Consider the following 17,563-nt stretch of genomic DNA (forward strand, 5'->3'; position numbering starts at 1 on the left):
GAGGTTTGCTCTTATTGGCCAGCTATCTATTGCGTTGTGATTGGCCGAATACCTCAAGCGTGTTACAAATGTTATGCCCCTTACCTATTGTGATGCCCTGTCCGGCCGGAGCGTAACATAAAACCATGTCTGCATTTGTGATCGGAGAAATGACAAACAACAAGTGCTACTCTACAGTGCCCAAAAAACTTGCGTTTGAATCGTCAGTGGCAAATTCTTTAAATATAAAAAACGTACTTACAGTCTGTGAGTCAGAGCAGCCGGCATTGTAGTCTACTCTACCAGGATCAGGAAACAGTCCTCCATAAAATGCGCTGGACACATTTGAATATTTGGGTTAAACTGTTCAGGAACAGTGTTGTAAATACAACTTAACCACTGATTTCTAGTTGTGTCCTCTTTTGGAAGGCCAAACAAAGTAGTTTCACTTTCATAACGAAAACGCGTCACACACCGCGGCCTTGAGTGAGCGGAGGCCGGAGGCCTAGAGTATGCAGAGGCCGGCTTGAGTGAGCAGAGGTGGGCGGGCTTGAGAACGGCGCGGCCGGTAAGAAAGGAAAATTTTAAATTGCATCATATGCCCACTTTAAAGTTCATAAGTGCAGCGCTGCTTTGTTTACAGTGGAAACAAGGAAACGCTTTAAGCGCCACTTGCTGGCAGAGAGTGAATCTGCATCTCATTCAGCTCGTCTGCTGCTTCTGTTTTATGCAGATATTTTTATGTAGTTTCACAAAACTGAAGTCAAACCATTCTGTTTTTGCTTCAAATTTAGAAATTATACAATCTAATTTAGATTAAAAACTGCTCATGTTGCATGTATGCAGCATCTTTGTTTGGATCATGACTAAAATGCAGTGGTTGCCTCTAATTTTAAATGGAAACCTCAATGGAAATTTTGTTTATATTAAAATATTTATTTTATTTGTGTTATTTGATTTGGGGCTTGCTTTAAAATTTCAATTTAGTTTTGTTATTTACATTTACATTATATTTAAATTTTGTAATTTAGCAGATGCTTTTATCCAAAGCAACTTACAAATGAGGACAGACGCAATCAAAACCAACAAAAGAGCAATAATATGCAAGTGCTAAAAAAATTGTGAATCGAATCGACTCGTGAAATCAAAATCGTGAATGGAATCGAATCGTGAGTTGAGTCAGGGCCATGCACAGACCTTTTGAGGGGCATGTGCTAAAACTGAAAAAGGGCACCCCCCCTTTTTTTACTGGTCACATCTTAATGATAAGCGGAAAGTATAGAATACTACATTCAAAAATTAGCTAGCTAGCAAATACATGCATATTAACATCGTAAACATTAACCATGCTGTGAGTGTGACCATATATAATATGATTAAATGTTAATAAATTAAGTGTATCAGCAGATAGCCATCATAAATCAAAGAAGAATTTTCTTAGAAATATATTTTACCTAGCTGACGAGGAACACTCAGTCGCTTTGTCTCAAACTCAAATGCAGTTATGGGCGGGTTTTTGACCAGCGAATGTGTGTGCAAATGTGCAATTTGTCCATCATTAAAACAGCAGCATCACATTACGTTTTGATCAACAGGTTACAGAGTTTGTTATAGCTATATGTGCGCTCAGTTTTTCCTGTTGTAAAATACATTTGGCCAAAATGTCATTTTATAAAAGATGAAATGCTACTGTATGCACAGGCTATTTAAGTGTAGGCTATTGGCTATGACTAATTTAGATGGCAAATGCCCTCTCTCCGCAGGTCCGGTCTCAGACCTCAAATGCATAAAACATGAGCCTTTATATAGTAGACATACTAGTGTTTCTTGCATAAAGACAAGGCTGTACTTATACAAACAAGAAGATATTTATTTACCCTTGCAAGACGTTCAGCTGCTCTGCTGTGGAACTTCAGTTCAATGCACTCAGTCAGTCAAGACGGGGTGAAGTTATGAGGTTTGACTGACAGGATCCAACAAGATTTAGTCACAAACTCTTTTTAATACCTTTCATTCGCTAAATATATTTGTAAAACAGACAGACAGACGTAAAGCGTGACCAATAGCATTGATTTATTGAAGAACAAAAAAAAAACTTTACAAAAAAGGGCACTTCGGAGTGTGAGGACAAAAAGGGCATGTGCTCTGCACAGGTTGAGCCCTACCTGTGCACGTGCCTGAGTTGAGTGAATCATTACATCCCTACTTTGTAAGTGGTTAGGTGTGGAGTGTTATTTGAGTGTTCCCTGTGAGGCTAATATTAATTTTGATGTGAGCAAGTTAATAATTTCAACTGTAAAAACAACTGCAATGTTTATATGTTAGGTTATATTTTATTTTGACGGTCCCCTTAGTCTATTGACTATAAGCAACTTTGCAACTACATGTCAACTAACTCTAATTAGAGTATTAGTAGGCTTAGGTTAAGGTTAGGGTAGGAAGAATGTTGACGTACTTGCAAAGTTACTTATAGTCAGTTTGTCTGTTGGGGAACCATCAAAATAAAGTGTTAGCATATATTTAGCAGACATACTACTAATACTGCAGAGTTACTTATCAACAGCTATCTAAAGGGTACCATCAAAATAATCAAACTGATATTACAATAAAAATAGTTCAAAGCAAATGTGTTATTACACATTCATCTGATCTGATATCTGATCTTATGGCTGTTTGAGGAATTTTTTTTTTATTATTATTATTATTACTATACTTATAAGTGGTCATTGATTGCTTTAAATAAAGTAGCATGAGAACGATGGCAAGATATGAGACTTATAATACATTATAACTATGATAAATATAATCCATTGTAACTTAAGTGGATGATACATGTTCACTGTGTGTTATAAATCAACATACTCTTAAAAGCTATTACCACAAATAAGTAAATATTATAAAACATTAAAACTGTTATTATGAATATTCATAAAATTATATAGCATATTATAAGGTTTTATAAAATGCATTCATTATAATGCCTTGAGAATACCCTTATAATGTATTATAAATATGGGCTTCATAGAAAGTGTTACCATAAAGTGTTTCCAAATATTATTACATTTTATATGTATATTTATATGTATTCAACTTCATTCTGTCCACTCCCATAAAAAAAGTTTAGAAACAACAGTTAATTACAAATAAACAGCAAGTAACACATTTAATTAAAATCATTTTTGCAGTGTATCTGTCTGTCTTTCTGTTGATCTTTTATTTTTATTTATTCATTTGGGTTTATTGACCCTACTTGCAGATTATAAAAAAAATAATAAATAAATATATACTACAATTTTAAAGTGTTTGAAAAGTCTATTTTGCTTACCAAGCTTGCATTTATTTGATAAAAATACAGTAATAAAGCAATATTTTGAAATGTTATTACAATTTAAATTAACTAATTTGGTAATACTTTGCTTTATAGTGTCATTGTGTACTTATTGTAGTAATGACAAAAATTATGCATAATTAAATGTTATAACCTAACACTTTTGTAAGTACATGTTATTAATTAATATTGCTCAGTTCTTAAAAATGTATAATTACACTGTAACAAGGGCACCATAAAATAGTGTAAACTAAGGAATTTCTATTTTAATATATTTTAAAATGCCATTCATTCCTGTAAAGCTAAATAAAATAAAAAATTGTAAAAGCTACATTTTTGGCATCATTACTCCAGTCTTCAGTGTCACATGAAATGATCCTTCAGAAATCATTCTAATATGCTGAAACATTTCTTTTTATTGTCAGTATTGAAAACAGTTGTGCTGCCTAATATTTTTTCACGGTGACACCGTGATTAATGCATGATTTATGCATCCTTGCTGAATAGAACAACATTTTAAAAACAACATAATAAAAACATTTTGTCAGCTGCGTATGTCAGAGGGACAAAAATAGATGTAAAAATAGAAAAAAATAAATGAAATTCTCTGGAATATGATGTAACTGGTAACTAAACACTAATTAGCCAAATATTTCATGAACATAATGTAGGATGTATTAGTATGATGTCAGCTAACATTGGTACATTTATTCTGTACTTGGCTTTATACAGTAAGCAGTAGTATGTCATTTCAATAACAGCAAAAATGTGTGTGGATGTGCATTGTGTCTGTTTCATCAGGGTCAAAAATGACGAGGCTACAGTAGGTGATTTCACCCTCTTTCCTTTGTTTGAGGATTTAAGCTTTCCATATGTTTATGATATTGTACACTACTAGAAATGCACGCCACGTACAGTATTTACATCTCTAATTGTGAGATTTGTCTTTCTAGTACTTCATTAGTCATGAGGCAGTAGGTGTTTGTGCTTCAGGACACGGTTCCCAAAAAGCCATGAAAATCTTTTGTTCATTGGAAATTTTGACATGTTCACCATTCAAATGCGTCATCACAGATTTATTCATCTGTTTTAATGACTCAGCAAATTTGGATTTGTAGAATGTTTTTCATTTTAAATGTTAAAATGATTCCAATGACAAACACATGACGCATCATGTGCTGGTTTAAATAAACTGCAGAAGCATTACACAGAGCTTTTAAGCAGTAAGTAGGCCCACACAGATGTGCACATCCTGAGCTCCTTTGTATTTGTTTATGAAATATTTGGCTACTTATATTGTGTTAAGCTAACAGTAACAGAATTACCCAAGTTAAGCTCATTTCACTGCACTTGTGGAATAATGTTAATTTGCACAGGAATGTTTTACACCTGTCCATCCTTTTCTTCTTCTTCTATAAAAAAACTAATCTGGGTTACACTGGGAGCACTTATAAAAGAAGCGAATGGGGGAATGGGCCATTTGTAAATATTGCAATTTTTTAATAGTATAGCCACAGTATGCACATAATGTTTTAAAACGATTGTAGTGTGGAAAAATTGCTCACTAACCTACCTTTTTTGTGGGCTTATTTACACTTGGCCATTTCATGCATTTTCTTTGATCGAATAGCTTTCCGAATGTGAAAAGATCAGGTGTAAATGCCCTTCAGAATGCGCCCGAGAAGGGAAAGCGCACAACATAAAGCTGTGAAAGGCTCCCGGTAACCAAGCATGTGCAAACTACCGTAAATGAAACTCACCTCATCTTCAGTCCACAGCATCTTCTCATGTTTAACACACAGTCGTATTCATTTAAAGTGGTGAACACTTAATTATTTCACCAGAGCTGATGATGCTCATCTGTTGCTTCTATCAAACATAAATAAATACATTAGATAAATAGATAACAGATAAACAAATAGAACATAGATACATAAACTGCAGCACATATCTGATGTGAACTTTGTTAAATTTGCACATAGCACGGGAATTGAAGATCAGATTTATATTCTTTTTTATTTGTCATTTTAACAAAGCATGGCTATCTGATCTGAGAAAATGTAAATAGGTCCCATGTAAAGATATTTTTATTTATTTATTTTTTGGGGGGGAAAAAACAAATCTAATTTATGTAATATGTATTTTAAGACTTGGCTATTACTGTAGTTTAGCCCGGCTGAAGCACTGACCGAAACTTTACTTTTTTTTAAATAACATAATTGCATGAATTATACCACCAGGTGGCAACAAACACCATATATTACAGCCTCAGATTTAGTTTCACCCGAGTCTCAGGCTCTGCAAATGCTCAAGTGCCTTTTGAAGAACTGAATCTACAAATCATCCCTGTTTAGGGAGTGTAACATCCTTGTCATCAAATACATTGCAAAATATGGTAAATGCATTTGATGACACATATTGAGTTTTATGGCGTGCCTGCTATTTAGGATCTAAGAAACGATTTATCGTGCATAATGATGAATCTCTGCTTGGTCATATGTGGATAAGTACATTCATAATCAGATGTGCATGACCATTTGATATGTTAACCTGTGGAAGTGTTTCACAGTCCCCTCTACGCTCTCAATATTAACTCGATGGGTATGTCAAACATATTTAGACTGATGGAAGTTTTAATGACAGTAAAATGTTAATTGACTTTTAAATAGACAGAAATGCTGGTAGTTAAAGTAAATTATACCCAATTAGGGCCCTCTGCCATCTGTTGGAAGTCTTCTCACCATGATGTGCATTTTAAACAGTTTAACACAGAGTAGTCATGAATACGAAGCACATCCAGATGACGTTACCTTGCAAAAATCACACATTAATGTTAAGTTAACATTAGGTTTTGATGAATAATTGACAACGCCTGAAGCTGTTCATCAAAGTTTGATAGGAAGATCTGCATTATAACGAACGTTTCTTTATATCTAGCACTGTTCTAACTTGTGTTTGCTTACACGCACAGGTTTTATTTGTACTTGAATTTGTTTATGCTGTCATAGTTTCATCCGAAATGCTGAGTAATGCTAGGCCGAGCCGAAGCGACGTGTGCTATCTTAGATTTAAAAGCAGGGATGGGCAACGATTTAAATTTAATTAACAAGCTGCCAGAAGGTGTAGGACGACAACTCCCCCTCTCTCTGCCTCCTGCTCGCTTATTCCAGTTTTTTTTTTTCAGAGTTAGAAGAGCTAATTAGAGGGATGATATGACACCGACTCACTCCAATGCAAAGAATGTCACACATACCTGGCCGTTACGAGTTTTACTCACAGGTATGTAATCTATGGTGCGATTTTGAGCCGCAAACAGATTGCCTACCAGATTAATACCAGCTGTTTTGCTTATACGAAGTCATCCGTGGAAGGTTCATCAGATCTCGAGTGCTACAACACAATCCATGTATCATTCGATCATTCGTTTTTTGATTTAATATTGAAAGTAGAAAAATTAGAAAACGGCTCCTTTTTCGTTTTTTTTTTCAAAAAAACGAGAAATAAGAATTCAGCTTAAATTTTCATTTTTCGTTCTTGGGTAGAAAAAAGAATAAACAGCTTGAATATTTGATTTCTACATGTGGGCGGGAATTAAACGCCCCTTTCTTCTGATTGGTCAGCCGAAGATCAAACCGTGCCGTCATCAGTTCTTCTGCAGTATCACACAGCAGAATAATAGTCCTCCACTGCTGCAGTTGTATGGATTCTTAACGCATTTATTGCAACTACATTTAATCTTTTTTTCATCAAACAAACAGTCAAATGAATAGCTCGACACAACTCGTACCGGGGCATTGTCTAGACAGGGTTTTCTTCTGTGTAGATATAAATTATATTCTTTGCATCAGCTGAGCATCTTTCTGGCGCATGCCACAAACATGAACCACAGGGAATACTCGTCTTTTAAAAGGCTTAATTTAGATTATTTTACATTAAATGCATCATATAAGTCACTTTGGAATAAATCACAGTAGGCCTATGTATCATGATAAAAAAAAGCGACTTTACAGTCTGGAAATACTTTAGGCTACAGCAATATTAAGGCTATATTATTTCTTGGACCCCCTATCACCTGTCTAGACTCTGCCCCGGTACGAGTTGTGTCGAGTTATTCATTAGTCTGTTTGATGAGAAAAATATGAAATTGATAAAATGGGTTATTAATCCATACAACTGCAGCAGCACCCCTACAAATAGGCTGACGTTGTTCCTCGGAGGGTCTGTTGACTCCAGCAGAGCCAATTAGAGTAGCCAGCAGCGCAGTCTGAGGAGCTTTGAACCACCATGTCAGGCTCTAGCCGCTCGCACGATGAAGGCTGAGGCAGCTGCATCGGCCTGACCCATTTTTCCACAAGCACCCCAGGCACCTCTGGCAACGCGCCAACCGAGGCCGCAGCAGGCGCTTCTCAAAACCGTTACTTTAGCATATTATCAGCGAACATTCACTGGTTTTGTGTCGCCGGTTGGACTCTTGAGGTCTGTGAGGGATTCAGTTTGTGTATACTGTCACTTTAAACCCATGTACCGAGGCACAGTACGGTTTTGTTCCTTGGCGATAAAACTCCTGAGCCTGTAAGATGATTATACACATGCCAGGGGCCAATTCAATTTCATTTCAATTCAGTTTAAGTATAATGCGTTTGTCTCGTGTTACACACAAATGCTCAGATATCACCAGTCACTCTCTGTTATAATGAGCAGAACTGCTGCACTTGTGTTTTTTATTCTTTTTGCTTTTGAATGACTTTAAGACACCGAATCAATGCGGTTTGTATCTGTAAATGACACATGTAAAGGAGAATACAAGATTGTTTTATATAGTAGTTTAGACAATAGCCGAACAGAATGGCAGCTGGAGATGAAAAATAGCTTTTAGCAATCACACATATTGTAGGCGGTGATGTGATGATGTTTAGGTTCAGCTGTTGGGGAAATCCATACAAATCAACGAAGAAAATATCAGTCTTTTTTTCCCCCCTCAGAATTGGACATTATAACTCGCAATTGTGAGTTTATATCTCAAAATTCTGAGAAAAAAGTCAGAATCGCTAGATAAGACTTGCAATTCTGACTTTATAACTCGCAATTCTGACTTTTTGATGTAAACTCGCAATTGTGAGAAAAAAAGTCAAACTTATGAGATAAAAAGTTACAATTACCTTATTATTAATTCAGTGCCGGCAATATATATATATATACATACAACAATAGAACAACAGAAGCAATCAAACCAACAAACTAGCAATATTATGTAAGTGCTCTGACAAGTCCCAGTTCGTCTAGTGTTAGAGGGTCAATTTTTATAAATAAAAAGAAAACGATTAGTTAGAATAGAAATAGAATAGAGAGTGTAAGTGTTAGAGGGTCAAGTTATTTTTTTAAATTTATATTCAACAATAGATCAACATATATACAATATAGAACAACAGAAGCAATCAAACCAACAAAAAAGAAATATTATGTAAGTGCTGTGACAAGTTCATCCAACACAGTACACGTATTCAAGTGTTCTAGTGTTAGAGGGTAATAGAAATAGAAATAGAAAAAGAATAGATAAATGTTAGTGTTAGAGGGTAATTTTTTTATAAATAAAAGGAAAACAAGTATTTAGAATAGAAATAGAGTGTAAGTGTTAGAGGGTCACGTTTTTTTTTTTTTAATAAATAAAAAGAAAACAAGTGGATAGAGTAGAGAGTGCTAGTGTTAGAGGGTCAAGTGTAGATGGAAGAGATCTTTCTTAAGCCATTTCTTGAAGATGGATAAAGACTCTAATAAAGGAATTATTTTTATTTTATACAGCAAGGATGCATTAAATAAATCAGTTAAAGAGACCGTAAAGACATTTTTATTTTAAATAAATGCTACTCTTTTAAACTATATTTTCATCAGAGAATCATGAAAAAAAATACACAGTACAGTACAGTTACCTAAAAATATTGAAATATTAAAAATACTGTTTTCATCATTGATAATAAAAGGAACTGTTGTTTGAGCTCCAAATCAGCAGATTAGAATGATTTCTGAAGGATTTTGTGGCACTAAAGATGTATGTATGTGTATACAATAACAATATGGATCATTTATTTAATATACCTGTTAGTGGAGAAGAACCGAAAACTATTCTCAACCAAGTTGGTCACACTTACCTGTTCTGTTAAAAACTAAAAATAGGAAAATACATGATTGGTAGGAAACGGTTACCAGTTACATTTAAAAGTTAAAATGTAGACTGAAATCATTTATCTGTTGAGGGTGTGTTGACAATCTGTGTATTTAGATGGTTGAGCTGCAGAAAATCATTTGACAGTTACAGATTTGAAAAACAAAAAGGCGGGAATAAATAATCCTAAACTCTTACACAAAGAACCATTTCAGCATAAATGGGATCTTGAGGATGATAATAAAACTGTTAGTATGTGTACAGAAACATATTTTTTCGAAGGTAGAATGTCAATACTGGTCCATATGTCTTAAAGAATACATATATTTACCTTATACAGAAAGAGTTAGCGGAACAGCATAAGTACGTGTCACGATTCTCCTTAAGGAGCGTGTCGGTATGTATGTTTTGTGTGGGCGCCTGGTTGTGTGAAATGTAAATGAGCGCGTTTGAATGTGTAGGTACGCTCATGAGTGTCAGTATGCGTGTCTGCTCTCTCTGGAAATGTTTGAGTTTGTAGATATGTCCTGTCAGTTCTGTATTTGTATGTGTGTGTGAGGTGAGAGCAGCAGGGCTGTGGGGTAGACTGTGCTGTATTGATAAGACAGGAAGCTTGCAGCGGTGTGTGACTTTGGCCCTCTCTCTCTCTCTGCAGGTAAAGGACCGGAGACTCTGTTCGCAGGGCAGAAGCTGAATGACAATGAGTGGCACTCTGTGAAGGTGGTGCGCCGTGGGAAGAGCCTGCAGCTCTCTGTTGACAATGTGACTGTGGAGGGTGAGAGGAAGACCTCGCACACACTGTATATGTACTGTATATGGATACATGGACAGTTATTATAGTTATAACCAAGATTCAGTGTGCTTTTGCATAGGCGATACAGTCTGTATGTCCAAGTATACTCAAAGTTTGGGGTCAGCAAGATTATTATTTTTTTTTAAATAAGCACTTTATTATTAATCAGTAGTGACAGTAAAGGCACTTCTAATGATACAAAAGATACATATTTCAAATAAAAGCTGTTCATCTAAACTTTCTATTCAGTAGGGTACATTAAAACGATTAAAAGTCACAGTAAGGACTTTTACATTGTTATAAAAATAAAGATTTCTAATAAAAGCTGTTTTTAAACTTTTCAATTCATCAAAGACATTGATAATAATTAGAAATGTTTCTTAAGCATCAAATTAATTAGCATATTAAAATGATTTCTGAAGGATCATGTGACACTGAAAACTGGAGTAATGGCTGCTGAAAGCTTTGCCATCCCAGCAATAAATTACATTTAAAATATATATATATATATATATATATATATATTTTTATAATATTCTCAATGACATTTTTTTTACTGTATTTTGATCAAATAAATCCAGCTTTGGTGAGCTTAAGAGACTTCTTTTATAAACAAAAAAATTGTACCCACCCCAAACTTTTGGTAGGTACTACACATAAGGGCTTTTCACACTTGAAATAGTTAAAAAGTGGTGTTTAGAACAGTGATAACCTGGGGTTAAGTGCAGTGTGAAAAGCCCTATGATGCAATGCACATAACATGACATTTCAAATTATTTTTGCTAATTAATTTGTCCAAAATGAAACATTTAAAGTTTATGCAAGCACACTTACTGTATCCTAATCAGGTGTGATTCATTAAAGTGACCAAATGAGAAGAGGCATTTCAGATATTTTGTTGACATTTTGTTAATTGCAGGAAAGCAGCTACAACTGTGAAACAATGAAATCTAATTGGTCTAAAATAGATTTTTGAATCAAACTTTTCAGACTGCATTTGTGAAATGAATCATCCAATCCACTGACTAATTTCACTCAGAAATCGCTATTTCTATAATGACTCACAATTTTCAGTGAATAACTGAATAATTCTCACAGAGAGTTACCATATGGATTTTCACGTTCAGTGTATACAGACTTAAAACTTGTCACATCATGTCTAGTTATGGCAGAGTGTTATTCATTTATCGTTGTGGTGACAACTGAGAGATTATAGAACAGTTTTTCAGGTTTAGATTCATATTGCACATTGCAAGTTCAGCGTAACCGCACATCCAACTCTGAATTGAACATCAAAAGCTGTACTTGCCTTGGGATGGGCTCAGGCAGCACGCCATTCCCTCGTATCATCAACTCCCAGACCTGACTAATCGAGCGTGTTTGGTTCCGCCACAGGCCAGATGAGCGGAGTACATACGCAGCTGGAGTTCCACCACATAGAGACGGGCATCATGACCGAGCGGCGCTTTATCTCAGTCATGCCTTCCAACTTCATCGGCCACCTGCAGGGCCTCTCTTTCAACGGCATGCCGTACCTAGACCAGTGCAAGAATGGTGACATCTCTTACTGCGAGCTCAACGCCCGCTTTGGCATGCGCCGCATCGTGGCAGATCCCGTCAGCTTCCGGAATCGAGCCAGCTATGTGGCGCTGTCCACCTTGCAGGCTTACGCCTCCATGCACCTCTTCTTCCAGTTCAAGACCACCAGCCCTGACGGTCTGATGCTGTTTAACTCTGGAGACGGCAGTGACTTTATCGTGATCGAGCTTGTGAAGGGGTGAGTGAGTGAAAAAAAAAAAGTTTATATTACAACACCAAAGTTTGAATGACAGCCCCATGAAATTCAAATTTAAATATTTTTGCTTTTAGTTTATTTACAAAAAAAATCCCTTTTAGCAGATATACACATTTAAAATGGGCAGCAGAGCTATTTTTGCATTATTTATATAATATTATAATATTTATTAATATTTTATATGATGATAAACTTTTATTTTTGTATTTTCAGATTTCATTTTAATTTTTGTATGTTTTAATATTTTTGTTAGCTTTATTTTTTCATTTCAATTTTAGTAATATTAGTACTTCAACTTCAACTTTTTTTATTTGGTTAGTTGCAAAGGTAACATTTCCAATTTTTATGTTTTTTAAGCTTAAGTTTTTTTATTTCAATTTTCAGTTAACGAAAATTGGTTTTAATAGTAACAACACTGATTTACAGTGTTTATCTTCTGTAGGTAAGGGACTATGGGAAATGGAGTTCAACACATGTAACACAAAACGGGAGAGCGCCCTCAAGTGGCCAGTCCAGGGCACCACAACCAGACACTGTGACAAAACATTTATTTAGTTATTTATTTATTTAATGTAACACTTTAGTTATTAACTAGTTGCTTGCATATTACTATATTAGCCGTTTATTAGTACTCATAAAGCACATACTAGTGCATTATTATGCGTGACTTTATTCTACATCTTACCCAATACCTGAACAGTAATTAATAGTTTATTTAGGCAAAAGTCAATAGTGAGAATTGGACCCAAAACTAAAGTGTGACCATATATATATATGTGTGTGTGTGTGTGTGTGTGTGTGTGTGTGTATATATATATATATATATATATATAAAAATCATATTCAAATATTAATCTTGCAATACACAAATTTTTGTCCAATCAAATGCTCTCGAGTGAAAAAGCCTCTCTTACTGCATTAAAAAAAAAACAAATGTTCTGCCAAAATGTGCTTAGAAAATAGAAATGTGATCAATTGATTTCATGGGATCTTTAACTCTTTCCCCACCAGCATTTTTGAATAAAGTTGCCAGCCACCGCCAGTGTTTTTGCTGATTTTCACAGAAATTTCATGGCCCCCAGAATATTTTGTTGTATGAATATCTCAACATGCAATATATCAAAATAAAATCAGATCCCCTACTTTCAAACAAACAAAAAAAAATCTGTTTTATTCTAGCTTCAAGCATTGTTTTTATGAACACTTGAATGTAGGTTTAATAAAAAAAGCAACATTTTGAGCAAAAAGCTGAGAAAATCGCATTTTTGTCAAATACATTTACATTTAATCATTTAGCAGACGCTTTTATTCAAAGCGACTTACAAATGAGAACAATAGAAGCAATCAGACCAACGAGAGAACAACAACAGTATACAAGTGCCATGACAAGTCTCAGTTAGCTAGCGCAGTACACGTAGCTAGTTTTTTATTTATTTTTATTTTTATATAATACAATGGAATAGAATAGGTAAGTGCTAGTATTAGTACTTCATCTTGATGATATTCAGTAATATTATCAAAGCAAAGATGCAGTAGATGGCTTCCAACAGTACTCCCAAAGCTTGCACAGGCCTTTACCAATTTCTGGATTGACATTTCACCCTGTAACATAAGGCAGTTTTCATTTATATGTGGTTAGTATTGATGATTGCATTATTTTTCATATGCATATGCATACATATGAGATCGCTCGTTTCTGCATCTTCCTGGTCTGTGTTTTTGATCGGCACTTTGCAGACTCATTCAGGAGATGTGTAATAGCGCCCCCTAGCGTATAACAGTGAAAACTCGGAAACCCGGAAATTTCCATGTTTGGTGGGGAAAGAGTAAATTGGCTGAACTGTAAAGATTCAGCGATTGACTCCGCCTTCTGCTGCTTCAAACCAATCAGAGCAAAAGCTAATTGAACAAAATGCGTTCATTATTAAAGGACTTTTTGGCTTAGTCAGAGGAGCATGTCACTATTGGCCATGTTCATATTACTAAAAACAGCATTAAGCATTAAAATCCTATTAATAAAAGACATTTAATTAAAGTGTGAAGTTGAGACGGGAACTATAAAGAAGAGATGAGAATAGGAGATTTCTTAACATTACTGCACAAATAAGGAACTAGAAATTTCTGAAATAGGCAGGGTATTATGAAATGATAATAACGTTGAGAACTACCTGATTGAGAAAAGAGAGAGAGATGAAATTAGAGTGCAATATAAAGTTAAGCCTTAGCCATACGTGATGGAAAGCCTGAGGCCTGAGAGACAGAGAGAAAGACACCTTAGCAGAAAGTGAAGTTTCCTGAACTATTCTACGGCGCTACAGCAAAGGAAATCATATTATTCTCTAAATCGTTCGCTTGCCATCTCATTTGAATGTGATGAAAAAGACTGTGTATTGTGAAATAATACTAAGACAATACTTTCTCATATTGTGTGATCCTTGTTGGCTGCACGCAAAAATATACAGCTTATCTAGTGTAGTCCGTTTCATGAACAAATTTGTTTTGTTGAATGAATTTCGCCAAAAAACGTACATGCTTTGTTCCAAAGTCCAGCGACTTGCGTTTTAAGGTGCCTTTAAAGGTAGGCATCTTAATTATGCTTCTTAAGACTTCATGCTTTGGCCACTTCATGTTTTGTGTATTTGCGTATTGTGTTGTTAGTCAAACTCTGTTAAAATTAAGTTTTTATGTTCCAAATCAATCACTTAAAAGGATTCATATCAGTTAGCATGCTTTCTTACAAGTTAGCTGTTTGTGTAGGCAGTATATAGAAAGATTCAATAGGTTTTGGAACAGCTTGGTGAATCCTTCGCTGAACGAACTCACTGAATATGACTCGCAATACTCTTCATCTATACATTTGCAGCTTTTTTGTAATAAATATTTTATTAGAAATAGATAACATAATAAATCAGTCTTTAAAACCTTGCAATATGTTACCAAATTAGCATTGTCATTTTTAGATCAGTTATGGGTTTGAACCTGGGTAGGTGGGATTCTGTAGGAACCACTGAGAGGAAGAAACCCTTGAGACTGAAAACAAGTCTTTTCTTATACTCTCCCACCCATGTGAAATTATAAATCCAGATATTGAGACATTCCCACTGACAGCTCAACGTTCATCTTCAGTACATTACCCAGATTGTTGGTGATCTCCTCCTTCAGCATACAAACGTCAGTCCCGAGAGAGTTAGAGCTCAAAGGCCTTTTCCGACAGAACTAACGCACAGTTGTTTCTGTAGGAGAGCGAGATGCAGATATTATTGCAGAAACTCCCAGAAGACACTGCAGATATTCGAGGGATCACATGCAAGCAGCTAGGTACACACTTCAGTATATGAGAGACATCCAGATGAAGTTAAGCCGCCACGCTAAACAGCGCGTTTAAGTTTGCGATTAGTTAAAAGACATTACTTGGATGTGAATCATAGCCGTGGGAGGGTGAGTCAAGTCACATTATAAGATTTGCACATTTGTCTCCTTGGCATTTAGTTAAAGGTACAAGGAGGAGGAGAATCGCTTGATGAATCATCACAGGATAGGGGCCATATTTAATTTTAAACAAATTCTGCATGAGTTGCTTTTGGTTATGCGTAAATGCTGATCGGTATCTGCTAGGAAGGAGCTCACCGTGAGTTATTCTTTGACGTTCAAGTGTACGCCCGATGACTCTGAGGCGACTGTGTCTGCTCGTCAATCAAGAGCAATTTCAGAGGAATGATTGCGTGGATCGCTATTCTAAGCCTCAGATACTGTAATCGGCTCACAAGAAAAGTGCAAATCCATTTCGAAAAGATAAAGTAAGCACTGGTGACCTTGATGAAAAAAGAGCAGCTTTTAATCGCATGTAATGTAAGTGTTATTTGATTAACGGTATTCTATTTATTGGCAGCCCACTCTGTTCCCAACCCACATGCCAAAGCCGCCACATGGGAGATCCGCAGTCTCGAATCAGATATTTTTTCCCATCAGTCTAGTAAAAGATTTTTCAGTTCAATCATGCTGCTTATGCCTAATATAGCAGGTACAACAACCTGAATTGGTGATAGATTTTTATTCCACTGGGCAAAAACGAATAGTGAAAAGGGGAAGGTGCCTCAGATGTTTAACTTCCTCAGCCGCAGTGGTCCAGAAAGTCAGTCATTCAGTAAGCAATTAGACAGCAGGTGGCCTTGCCTCTCACCGGAGTCTGCGCAAGCATGTGAAATGAGAGAGTGCTAATGAGCACATTCTTTCTCTCTCTCTTTCTTTCTTTCTTTCTCTGCAGTATCTTGATGTATGAACTTAGAGCAACTTCCAGCATTTCCAAATTCTAATGTTTATAGAGTAGTTTGAATTAATATTAGCAGTGCACTGTATATCTCCATGACCTTGTTGGTATCGAAAACTGCTTTTTTGGCATTGGTTTGAATACAGTGCAAGAGTGTCTTAGTTCTGGAAGTATTTTTTCACATTTAGGCATTTTAAACAATTCTACAATAAAGAGTTATCACAGTATTTTAACATTCAATTGAAAGCAAAAATGTATTTGAAAGGCATAAAAAAGGTACAAGACAGTGTATTCAATGTCTTATGAGGGATTGAACTACTGCTGCAGTTACTTTTGAGCTCTATTGCTGAAATTCCCCATTCTATGAGGAAAGATGATTTCTCATAAGGCATATTTCACTGCTAAACAACCCGAAGCTCACGGTAAGTCTTTCTTGAAAGATTTGGAAATTATCCAACCTGGGCTCATTGGAAAAACTTGCCTGTGGCGACATTTCTGCAAAATGGTATTGCTATGCTTTACGTTTCGCGACACTTTCAAAGTGAAATGTCCAGTGGTGCTTAGATTTAAACAGATGAACATGAATCTGGCAAAGTTTTATTTTGTTGGTGTTTGTACGTATCATGGCAGTTTGTAATAAGATAATCTTCTATTGCATTTGAAAATACAGTACCGCCTACACTAAACCCTTAACCCTAACTTAACCTTAACCCTAACAGATAGTGTTAACACAAGAAAACGTGAGAGATACAAATACATTGCTGAAGCAACCATACTATTTTAGCTTGCTTTAAGTTTTTTTATCTTGACTGGTGTTACACGAGCACTGCGCATCACAAGTGCAAATTTGTACCAGGTGAGCTCCCGAGCAATTTTACTAATCAGAAGAGCTATACATATGGAACTGGTTGTTTGATGCAAATGTCAAAATAAATCATGCACTATGGTGAAAAAAATTGAGGTCATAACATATTTTTGTAATCATATATTTGATAATCATAATCACAACTAGTGTGAAAAGGAATAAAAGTTATTAGTGTTTTAATGCCACTAGTGTTCATTTAATCTGGAAACTGCAGTGATTTGTATGTATGTTTTTTTTTTTTTGAGTTCTACAGAAACAATAAATAAATGTAAAAAGCTGATAACTAATATGGTAGCATATATTATGCATATTGTGTGTGTGTGTGTATATATATATATATATATATATATATATGTATATTTTTGGCAGTGTTGGG

General features: G+C 35.4%; 1 protein-coding gene across 1 annotated transcript in view; it reads left to right on the top strand.

The window, feature by feature from the left end:
* nrxn2a (neurexin 2a) overlaps window positions 1-17,563 on the top strand; it is a 401,294-nt gene that overhangs the window by 163,305 nt on the left and 220,426 nt on the right. The window contains exons 15-16 of the mRNA XM_016244908.1: window positions 10,123-10,242; window positions 11,656-12,037. Of these exons, the coding sequence (XP_016100394.1) occupies window positions 10,123-10,242; window positions 11,656-12,037 (502 nt within the window). The remainder of the gene's footprint in view (window positions 1-10,122; window positions 10,243-11,655; window positions 12,038-17,563) is intronic.

This window comes from Sinocyclocheilus grahami, unplaced genomic scaffold (assembly GCF_001515645.1).
Source record: "Sinocyclocheilus grahami isolate Dianchi unplaced genomic scaffold, SAMN03320097.WGS_v1.1 scaffold738.1, whole genome shotgun sequence".
Classification (NCBI taxonomy): Eukaryota; Metazoa; Chordata; class Actinopteri; order Cypriniformes; family Cyprinidae; genus Sinocyclocheilus; species Sinocyclocheilus grahami.